This window comes from Marmota flaviventris, chromosome 2 (genome assembly GCF_047511675.1).
Source record: "Marmota flaviventris isolate mMarFla1 chromosome 2, mMarFla1.hap1, whole genome shotgun sequence".
In the NCBI taxonomy this organism is placed as follows: Eukaryota; Metazoa; Chordata; class Mammalia; order Rodentia; family Sciuridae; genus Marmota; species Marmota flaviventris.
The window spans coordinates 136283090-136295121 of NC_092499.1; the positions used below are offsets into that span (position 1 = coordinate 136283090).

General features: G+C 40.9%; 1 protein-coding gene and 1 non-coding gene across 2 annotated transcripts in view; one reads left to right on the forward strand and one right to left on the reverse strand.

Moving 5' to 3' along the window:
• The window catches only part of Znf774 (zinc finger protein 774), a 596184-nt gene extending 586370 nt beyond the window's left edge, over nt 1-9814 (forward strand). The window contains 1 exon segment of the mRNA XM_071608600.1: nt 8397-9814. Coding sequence (XP_071464701.1) covers nt 8397-9360 — 964 coding nt within the window. The 3' untranslated portion in view covers nt 9361-9814.
• On the reverse strand, nt 6180-6283 carry LOC114081227 (U6 spliceosomal RNA). The gene has a single exon (XR_003580748.1). It is a non-coding gene; the product is annotated as a U6 spliceosomal RNA (small nuclear RNA).
• Nucleotides 9815-12032: the final 2218 nt, after the last annotated feature.

The window sequence follows — 12032 nt, forward strand, 5'->3', positions numbered from 1 at the left end:
AGAGCTAGGATTACAAGTACATGCTACTATGCCCCCAGGTTGATTTTAATATGTTTTGTGGCTGATCTCCCCTGTTAGGCTGTGAGTTTCATGAAAGCAAGGGCCATGCTGATTCCTGTGGGTAACCACAGAGTTCAGAATGATCTTAAATACAGAATGTTTATAGAGTGTTCTCAATAAATATCTGTTGGAGGATGTACCATGTGTGTTTGTTGGAGGGTGTACCTTGCCTGTTTGTTGAAGGACTGGTGGAATTAGCATCAAAGGAATTTTCCACAGGAGCCATTTGTCTGGTAATTCTAAGTATCTTAGAGTCCTTCACAAACAAAAACAAAACCAAAACACTTTATTTTTCATTGCATTGAGTTAACAGAGTAGACAGGTCCCCGTCCCCCTTCTTTTTGTTCTTTTTCTTCTCCTTTTTCTTCTTCTTTTTCTCTCACCAAAATGCTCACTGTCTCTCACATAAGACTCAGGAGCCTCTCCAGTTTGGAACCCGATACCACATTTCCCACAATACTTACCATTGACGTCCTCGTCTGCATTCTCTATTAATAGGTGTATGAATCAATGGAAACGGAATATGTCTGGAAGCATGAGGCTAATGGAAGGAAGCAGAACGTCTGTTTTCGTTGTTTGTTTGTTTGTTTGTTAACTAACGGTTTTCCCCGGCGGGTCTCGGGGGTTTCTTATGCCTAGTCCGAGTTGGTGTGGAACTCGGCCGGCAACACACAGCCTCTGCAGTTTCTAGCTGCCCAGAGTGAGGCGAAGGACTCGTGGCAGAAAGGATCTGCAGAAAGGCAGAGCGATGAGCTGTTCTTGCTTGGTAGGGGCGAAGTGTAAGAGCCAGGGAGATACCGCCAGGGTACCAGGCTGCTCCATAGTAGTCCGGTGAGACCTGGAGTTTCGCATTAGATCCTCCTCTGAGGTACAGCATTTAGATCTGGCCCTCGGCTCTGGAGAGGCGATTCCCGTGGTTCAGTAGCTCGAGAAATGGGTTTAGTACTTGTCAAGCACTTGGAACTGAGCACCACAGAACTCGGAATCCTTTGCGAGCTAGTTAAGGACTACATTTCCCAGGAGGCTTTGCAATGATTGACGGCTAATTGCCCAATAACTCAGGAGAATTTCAAGTTGTGGTAACAGAGAAACCAATGGAGTGAGCCAGGGGCGGCGTTTTCCGGCTGCTGGCTGTCGAACCCTGAGTCCCACCTGTGTCCTTACAGCCCTGACACGAATCCCAGTCAGGTTCTGGAAGGACCTGCTCAGTTTTGCCGGCTGGGTGCGGCTCGGCGGCGGACTCCTGCTTCCTGCTCCATCCCCGGCTGGGCCTGGGGCGGTGAGTGATCCAGGGAGGGAGTCTGAGGCTACACCTCACCAGCTGCTGAGGGGCGTGGAGGGGGGCTCGCCTGCCTACCCGACGTTGTTCACGCCAGGTCCAGGCTCTCGCCCTGTAGGAGCCCCTGGTCTTGCTGAGCTGTGGGGAGATGCAGTTTCTATACCACCCTCGGTATATAGTGCATCATCTTAGTCAATTTTCTTGCTCCTTAGTGGTGGTCCCCGGGTTTCAGCTTATCTCTGTGACCCTATGACCGCTGCACCCTGATTAAGGCCTGGAGCACCGCGAGGAAGAACGGGTGTCAGCCCCACCGGTGCGGTCATGTTCCTATTAATAAACCCAGGAGGAAACTCGCACATCTCACAATGGCACTTAGTCATAGCACCTTAGCATTCCAAGGCCTTTGGGGTCACTTGTACAGGAGAAAGGAGACTGGGTGGGAAACAGTTTTTTTGTTGTTTGTTTGTTTTTGTTTTTTTTATAAAAACATAGCTAAGAATGATCTCTCCTTCAATCACACTATCTACTGCAAGTGAGCTCTGCAGTTATGTGTTTTGTAATGAATGTAGAAATAAAATCTGTAGTCAAAACTTATAAATTTTACTTCCTAATGACATTATTTCTGATAAGGTTTTAAGTCAGAGAGATGAAGTGTACTCCTACAATGTTTAGATCCTTAAAAATATAAATGAGCAATAGCAGTGTCTGTAAATACCTAAATATTTCTATTAAAACGGTGTATATTCAAATAGTAAGCAGGTACTTTGTTTAGTGGAACAAAAGATGTTAAAGAGCCTGACACAGTGGCTCATGCCTGTATTCCCAGCCACTTCGGAGACTAAGGCAAGAGGAGTGCAAGTTTAAGGCCAGCCACAGAATCTTTGGGAGACCCTATCTCAAAATAAAAGATAAAGGACTGGGGCTGGGGTTGTGGTTCAGTGGTAGCAAGCTTGCCTGGCACGCATAAGGCACTAGGTTCAATTCTCAGCACCACATATAAATAAAATAAAGGTCCATCAACAACTTTAAAATATTTTTGTAAATTTATTTTTTAGTTTTAGGTGGACACAACATCTTTATTTTATTTTTATGTGGTGCTGAGAATCGAACCCAGTGCCTCACCCATGCTAGGCGAGCATGATACCACTTGAGCCACATCCTCAGCCCACAACTTTAAAATATTAAAAAAATAAAGGACTGGGGGAGTAGCTTAGGTACAGTGCCCCAAGATTCAATCCCTGGGACCAAAAAACAAAAGCAAAACAAAAAGATGTGAAAGACTAATACCTCCTCACTCCAGTCTGGTTTTTCTTCCACTGAAATGCAGAATTCTTTGTAGGGGATGGTCCACCAGCTGGCTGACTTGGGGTTTCTATTGAAAACTCTTTAAGCGGTAGGGGGAACTCCTACTGCCTTACACTATGTTAATTACGGAAGGATTTACAGATTTATCCAGTAATAACTCCTACCATTCTCCCTCAAAATAATCTTTTCATGATACTGCTGTCAATGTTATGACAGTTTTCAGCATTAAGGGATGTGTTTTGTGCTTCTCCCCATTGAGTTTTACTTATTTTACAACTTATCCATTTTTTTTTTTAGCCCATATATTTTTACATCTCATTTTTGAAGCCATTAAACCTTGAAATAGAATGGTTCCCAGCAAAATTCCCCTTGGGATTCTGCATAGTCTTTTCCTTGAGGTTGATCCCAAATCTATAAGCCAAGAAGAGTCTGCTATTCTCAAACTAAAATAAGAAAAGTCCACAATTTTCTAATTTGCTGAGTAAAATGTAGTTGGAGAGAACTGAAAGCTTTTCAGAAATTGAATTATACTTGCAATCTCTCTCCTTTATCTTTTTCCATTATGAACACTAGGTTCCTTAAAAAGTTAAGCTATCAAAAAGATTGAGGGTTTTGTAGACGTATCTGGGAGGTCCAGACCTCTCTTAGTGATGGGAAAGTTGGCTATATGAAGGATTATGTGAAAACAGAATAAGAAAAGAAATCCCCAGGCTCAGTAGCACATACCTGTAATCCCAGCAACTCAGGAGGCTGAGGCAGGAGGATTGCAAGATCGAAGCCAGAGACCCTGTCTCAAAATGAAATAAAAAGAGCTGGGTATGGTGGCCCACACCTGTAATCCCAGTGATTTTTGAGGCTGAGGCAAGAGGATCATAAGTTCAAAGCCAGCATCAGCAACAGTGAGGTGCTAAGCAACTCAGTGAGACCCTATCTCTAAATAAAATATAAAATAGGGCTGGGGATATGGCTCAGTGGTTGAGTGTTCCCCCTGAGTTCAACCCCCAGTACCGCCCCCCCACACACACACACAAAAAAGGTCTGTGGATGTAGCTCATTGGTATAGCATTCCTGGATTCCATTGCCAGTACAAAAAAAGGAAGAAAGAAAGAAAGGCAACTCTTCTGTCATTGACAGAATTTACCTCAAGACTGTTCTAGTCAAGGGGCTTTTTGTTTGGTTTGGGTATACAGTGTCCATCTTTTGGTTTTCAGACAATAGTGAGAATATCTAGGGAGCTATTGATGCATATTGAGGTTTCTTGCTTTAGGAACTGATGACCCTCAATGATGTGGCTGGGGACTTCAGGGAAGAGTGGGTTACCTGGACACTGCTTAAAGAATTCTCTTCAGGGATGCCACCCAGCACAGTTAGAAGAATGGGCTCTCAAAGGGTAAGGATGCTACTCTCCTTAAGCTTTAAAACTTAAGCCAGGTGCAATGGTGCATGCCTGTAATCCCAGAAGCTTGGGAGGCTAAGGCAGGAGGATCGCCAGTTCAAAGTCAGCCTCAGCAATAAGCAAGGTACTAAGCAACTCAGTGAGACCCTATCTCTAAATAAAATACAAAATATGGCTGGAGATGTGGTTTGGTGATTGAATGCCCCTGAGTTCAATCCCCGGGACTGCCTTGCCCACCAAAATTTAAAATTTAGATATTTTGAAAGGGCCCAAGTCTGAGTGGTATCTGGGGACACTGGTTTCTTAGATTCCTAGACATATCTGAAATTAATTGTTGCTCCTTGGCAGAAAAAGACTAAGAGTGACTTCTATTTTTATATTTTTATGGCACTTTATGTTTTTCAGGGTTGTGTTTTTTGGGGGTTTTTTTTGTTTGTTTGTTTTTAAACGATACTGGGGATTGAACCCAGCATTATACTAAGCTACATCCTCAGCCCTAAAAAAAAATAAATAAAAAATTAAATTTTGAAACAGGATCTTGCTAAATTGCTCAGGCTGGCCTTGAGCTTGTAATCTTTCTACCTCATCATCCTGAGTAGCCAGGATTGCATGCATGGGCCACTGTGCTTGGCAACAGATATCTTTGATATTTATCATTTTCTTACTATCTCACTATAATATTTTGATAGATCTGCTACTGTTCTCTTTTTCTAGTGAAGAACACTGACACTCAGAAGGGGCAGAGGTAAAAATCCAACCCAGGTCTTTGTGGAAAAGGGAGGACTGTCCCCATGGGGTTTTTACCTATCACTTAAACAAAAAAAATACTTCCAGTGCTTTTTCTAAAATACCAATGGACTGGAGAAGTAAGTCACTGATAGAGCTCTTGCTTATAGCATGCATAAGGCCTTGGATTCAATCCCCAGTAAAAAAATTAATACTCACTGATGAAAAAGACAGGCAAAATGAAAACAGAAGTCACCCCTAATCCTATCACTAGTGAGTTACTAACTACCAGCTTTTATTTATTTATTTGTTTGTTTGTTTTTGTGGTGCTGGGGATTGAACCCCAGGGCCTTATGCATGTGTGGCAAGCACTCTACCAACTGAGCTATATCCCTAGCTCCCTACCAGCCTTTTTATAAGCATATATAAAATTTATAAAACAAAATAAAAAATGAGGATGGTGGCATATACTTGTAATTCCAGCTACTCTAGAGGCTGAGACAGGAGAATCATGGCTCAAGAGCAGTTTAGACACAGGGGAGACTCTTTGTCAAAAAAATAAAAGCTGAGCTTGGTGGCCCATGCTTGTATTCCTAGCAACTCTAGAGGCTGATGCAGGAGGATCAAAAGTTCAAAGTCAGCCGGGAGTTTAGCAAGACTATATCTCAAAATAAAAAATAAAAAGGGCTGGGGATGTAGCTCAGTGGTAAAGCATCCCCAAGTTCATTGCCAGTACAAAAAAAAAAGAGAGAGAGAGAAAGGAAAAAACCCCAAAACCACAAAAGAATATTTGAATTATACTGTACATTCAATTGTGCCTATATTGTGAATGTATATTTTGGTAATAATATCTTTCTGTACATTACTTAACATAACCACTTCACATTTTGTTAAATTATTTTAGTTGTAAATGAACACAATACCTTTATTTTTATTTACTTTTATGTGGTGCTGAGGATCGAACCCAGTGCCTCACACAGTGTTCTACCACTGAGTCACAACCCCAGCCCGAGAGTGGATACATTTCTAAGGTATTTAAGGTATTTGGTAGTTTGCCAAGTTCCTTACAAGAAGATTGAATCAATTATATATTACCACGGCAGTAAATGAAAATGTTCATTTCTTTCTATTTTATCTATGAGAGTGAATATTCTAATTTAAGAGTTGGGGTAAAATAACAATGATAGGGTGTTTTAAAGAGTTAAACTTAATCCTCAAGAAAAATCCTCTAATGTAGACCTTATTATCTTTTTTTTTTTTTTTTGGGGGGGGGTCTTGCTAAATTGCTTAGGGCCTGGCTAAATTGCTGAGGCTGGCCTTGAACTTGCAGTCCTCCTGCCTCCTCCTCCTCCATAGTTGCTGGGATTAAAGGCATGTGTCACTATATCCAGCTCATATTTAATTTATTTATTTAAAAATATGGAACACATCATAAATTTGCATGTCATTCTTGGGAAGGGACCTTGCTAATCTCTGTATCATTCCAATTTTTGTATAGGTGCTGCTGAAGTGAGCACTAACCCTATTTTATTGATGAAGACACTGAGACACAGAATTTAAATAGCATTTCCGAGGTCACCAGCTTGTAAATGGCAGGGTTAACATTCATATTCAGGCATATGACTCTTGAGTTTGTATTCTTTACCTCTATACTGTATTACCTAAGTAGATCATTGTTCTAATTTGAATTTTTTCAGTCAATGGTAAAGTTAAGGGTTTGTCATACATTTATAGGCTGCTTTTTTTCTTTCGTCCAATTGCCTCTTCACATTCTTTTTTTTTTAGTTGCCAATGGACCTGTATTTAATTTATTTATTTATATGCGGTGCTGGCTCAAACCCAGGGCCTCATATATGCCAGGCAAGTGCTCCACCACTGAGCTACAACTATAGCCCCCTATTCACATTCTTTGTCCATTTTTTTTCCCCTTAACAAGTTTTTGTCTTTTTCTCATGGCTGTATCAACAGCTGCCTTTCTGGGAAAATTGTAAAGCCAAACATTATTGTTAACTCCCTTGATTCTTTTTAATGGTTAGATTATGGCAGCTTTGTTTCTGATGAGTTTATCGTTCTACATTGGTTTAACCTTGTGTCTTCAGAAATGAATTATGGTGCTTATTCCAGAGTGTCTATCATCCAAGTCTGGCTTGTGTGAATGTGTGAGTGAGTGAGTGTGTGTGTGTGTGTGTGTGTGTGTGTATGTGCACGCACGCATGCATGCATGTGCTTTCCCAGGGCTGGGAATCGAATCCAGAACCTTGTGCATGCTAAGCAAGTTCTCGACCACTAGTTACCCAGCCCCATGTTTTTGTTTTTGTTTTTAATCAGAGGAAAAAAGCTTTTTCCCCTTTAGCCTCCTGTAGCAACCATTCTCTATTAGCACTTCACCTGGTTGCTTTTTTTTCCCCCATTACTGGGGATTGAACCTAGAAGTGCTATACATTGAGCACTTTTTAATTTTTATTTTGAGACAGGGTCTCACTAAGTTGCTGAGGCTGGCCTCAAACTTGTCATCCTCCTGCCTCAGCCTCCCGAGTCACTGGGATTCCAGGCATGTGCCCCACACTCTGGTTGCCCTTTTAATGAGCCCAAACACACATTAACAGTCCACTTATGTTCTTTACCTAGGGAAAGTAGAGAGCTTGGTGTCTGGTCAGGCCTTGTATGCTTGGCTTATATTCACATCCTATGTTCATTCATCTTCCTGTGTAGGATTTCTAGACCAAGTGTAATCTCCCAGCTGGAGCAGAAAGAAGCACCATGGGTTCTACCACTACAAAACTTTGAAACAATGACAATCCTAAGGAAAAGTCACACAGGTGAGACGTTAGTGCTACCTAGTAGGAGGAAATCTAGAATTTTAGCTCTTCTTTAGATGAAAAATTTTGACTGCTTCCCTGACTTTTTTTTTCCAGGAAAAAAAATGCAAAAATATATAATAACCTAAGTCACAGGAGTATTAAACTCTTGCCCTAGACTTTTGTTTTTATTAGCAAAGTTTACATTTGATTTCTTGGGCAGTCAGTCAGAAATTGACTTCATTTTGAGTAAGCATTTCACTTTATCTATACTATAACATCTTTAAAGGAAGTTGCCCAATTTTGACAATATATGGTATACCTTTTTTTCTCCATTGCAAGGAATTGAATGCAGGGCCTCATGCATGGTAGGCAAGCACCTTACCCTGAGCCACACTTAGTCCTCAACAAACTTTGCAAATAAAATAACAAGCAGAGTGATCAAATTAAGTGTAGCCTACTGCTACTGTAATTTTAATCATTCTTAACTGATTTTTTATGTTCTTTTCTTACAACTGATAACTTTATTCTGTGTTATTTCCATTAATTTTTCAGACTTTGACCATCAGGTGGCAAAACTCAGTCAGGACATTTCTGAAACAACAGAACAATGTGGAACATCCTCAGAAAGGACCAATAAAAATATTTCTCATGTTCCTAATTGGGGAGGAAACTGGGACAGGGCCCTTGAAGTAGGAGAGCAACATAGAATGCTTCCAGGAGAGGGCCAGCAGGAGCCCTTTGCACAGGCCAGGGATTTAAACAAGTTCCTGCGTGGATATGTAGGAAAGAAGCCTATGTGTGCAGAATGTGGGAAAAGCTTTAACCAGAGTTCTTATCTCATAAGACACCTAAGAACCCATACTGGTGACAGACCTTATAAATGCATCGAGTGTGGGAAAGGCTTCAAACAGAGCTCAGACCTCGTCACTCATCGCAGAACACACACAGGAGAGAAGCCCTACCAATGCAGCAAGTGTGAGAAAAAATTCAGCGACAGCTCAACTCTCATCAAACATCAGAGAACCCACACAGGGGAGAGACCTTATGGGTGCCCAGAGTGTGGGAAGACTTTTGGACGGAAGCCACACCTCACAATGCACCAAAGAACCCACACAGGAGAAAAGCCCTACACGTGCCTCGAATGTCATAAAAGCTTCAGTCGAAGCTCAAATTTCATCACCCACCAGAGGATTCACACAGGCGTGAAGCCTTACAGGTGTAACGACTGTGGGGACAGTTTTAGCCAGAGCTCAGATTTGATTAAGCACCAACGAACCCACACAGGAGAACGGCCTTTTAAATGCCCAGAGTGTAGGAAGGGCTTCAGAGACAGTTCTCATTTTGTAGCACACATGAGTACTCACTCAGGAGAAAGGCCTTTCAGTTGTCCTGAGTGCCACAAAAGTTTCAGTCAGAGTTCCCATCTGGTTACACACCAGAGGACACATACCGGTGAGAGACCTTTTAAGTGCAAAGACTGTGGGAAGGGATTTGCTGATAGCTCTGCCCTCATTAAGCACCAACGAATCCACACAGGAGAAAGACCCTACAAATGTGGCGAGTGTGGAAAGAGCTTCAATCAGAGCTCCCATTTCACTACCCACCAACGCATTCACATAGGAGACAGACCCTACCCCTGTCCCGAATGTGGCAAGACCTTCAACCAGCGTTCCCATTTTCTCACGCACCAGAGAACACATACAGGAGAAAAACCATTTCACTGTAGTAAATGTGATAAGAGCTTCCGGCAGAAAGCTCATCTCTTATGCCATCAAAACACCCATTTGATTTAGGAAATGGTCTTTAGTGGTTCTGCTATTACTTTTCAAATTTCCATTGCTACTGTCTTCAGATACCCCAAATAGAGAAAACCTGGGCATTGGTGACTCAAGTCAGACCCTAATCTGTTCTCTTTCTTTTCTGTGTTACAATGAAGAGGATGAACTTACAGGGTCCAAATAATGTTCTGAACACAAAAGACATTACTTCAGTGTATGTAACTCACCCTTAGGGAAATATGTGTTTAAATGATTAATGTCTGGTTACTAGAGGTGAAAGGAATGTGGCCTAGAGATCTCATGTAAACCATCTGGTACAGTGCCTGGCACAAAGTAGGTGCTCAATGATTAATATTTGAGGTCTTGGGCTGTGGGTATAGTCTGTCTATGAGGCCTCTGAATTTGATCCCCAGCACTGCTAAAAAAACAAAAACAAAAACAAAAAAAATATTTTTTGAGTTCTTATATAAAGTCCTTAAAAGCAGTGTCTGGGCCTTAAAAGATATTCAATATAATATAATATAATATAATATAATATATATAATACAGTCTATAACTCAATAAGAAATTTATAATTCAAGCCACTCTAGTTCAGAACTTACAAGGTCTGGGGTCTGAACACCTAAATTTAATAAAATGGAAACTCTCTCTTACTAGTGCTATACAGGCTTTAGTCACCAGATGTCTCATCACCATGACAAGGCAGAATTACCATAGAGGATGTTTGTGGTTTTGTGACTTAGAGGCTAAAAGAATCTCAGATCTCTTTGTAGGACAGTGTGTGAGGTTTTTCCACTATAGGTTTGCTGTCATTTGAGGCATAGAAAATGATGAACAAGCCAGAAGGACCTGGAGGAAGACTGTAAAACTGTGGAAGCAAAATTGCTGAAAATGTCAAATGATATTACAGGAATCCTTCCTGGCATTTAGCTAAAGGAAGCAATCTTGTTTTCTAATTTGCTGGGTCATTGTGTCCCTTTACTTTTAGGTTAATGCAACTCTCTGACCCTTGTAGGGCCATTCATTTTATGCACTAGAACATTCCTATATTTAATTGAAATAAATCAAGGGAAGTCAGGTTATTGGAAAGAACACTGACTTCATTGAGAAGGTAAAGTGTTTGAGTCCTAGCCCTGGCCCTTAAATTTGCTAGACTTTTATCTCCTCTCAAGCCTGAGTGATACTTAACTTACCTTCTGCCCAAGGTTTTATTTATCTGAAATACATGCGGGTTCGTGCACACACACACACACATTTTGTTGTTGAATTATAAATGTAATGTCTCTAGAGTTTCTTGTTAAACTACTATTACTAATGTCTTTTTTTTTTCCAGGAAATTCTGGCTATGTCTCCAGGTGTCCCTCAGTCTTATAATGAGGAACTTTTTTTTTAATCTATTGGAAAACTAAGGTGCAAAAATGCTAAATGACATGACTCATTAGTTCACATGGTTATAAAAGAGCCAGATCTGGTTCCTGGTGACTAGGTTTCCAATCTGCGGTTCTTTCTCTTCAACAACATGGACCAGACCAGGTCTAGGATTTGTTAGTGCCTCTGGGACACGGAACTGGAGGAACCATATTCCATCCATTAAGCACTGTGGATTTAGAAATGACTGAGGGATGTAGTCCAATTCTGAGGGAGCTTTACAGGATCCTAGGCTGGGGTCTTTGATTCTGATGGAATAAGAATGGAGGGCTAAGGGTGCAATGAGCTAAGGAGGGAACTGAGTGCTCATCGCTTTTTTTTTTTTTTTTTTGGTGGTGTGGGGCCCTTTGTTTTGATAATGGGGATTGAGTCCTTGGTTGCTCTACCACTGAGTACTTCTTATTTTTTATTTTGAGACAGGGTCTTGCTACATTGCTGAGGCTGGCCTTAAATTTGCAATCCTCCTGCCTCTAAATCACTGGGATTATAGGTGTGTGCCACCACCACACCCTCCTTCTTTTCTCTCTTCTTATGATGTTAGTAGCCATTGGTAATCCCTTATTTTATTTGGGGTTGCCAAATGGTAACATTTTATTCCAATCATTTCTTCTTCATTTATTAGCTGGAATATTTCTATAAAGACCACTCTCCTTTATCTACTATGTGGTTCCTTTGAAATATAGTTTGCATAGGAATAGCACAATAATTGCCTGATTAACCAGGCACAGTGACTTGGGAGGCTGAGGCAGAAGGATTGAAAATTCAAGGTCAGCCTTAGTGACTTAGTGAGGTGATCAGTAACTTAGTGAGATCCTATCTCAAAAAAAAAAAAAAAAAAAAAAGCGGGGACTAGGGGCTTAGCACAGTGGTAAAGGGCCACTTCAATCCCCAGTTTAAAAATAAAAAAGTAGCTGCCTGATTAGAACTCTCTGACTTTTTTAATATTGCCATCTAAATTTTGGCCTCCATGACCCACATCTCTAAGCCCCTTTCCATTGACAGACCCTGTCTGATGGGAAATTTCTAAATGCATAAATCTCATAATAATTTTCCTCCCGTACTTCCTTCTAGTTTGTCTAGGTCCCTCATAAAACATTGTGCTAAAGAGTGATTTCTTAGGGATGGAATCTCTAGCTTGCCAATTAATATTTCTTAATACTTTCCTGGCCAGAATCAGGAGAGAAAAACTACATCCCTATTACTTAGGAATGATTTTACATCCCATTTTTTTGTAAATTGAGAATATGCCATCTTCATTT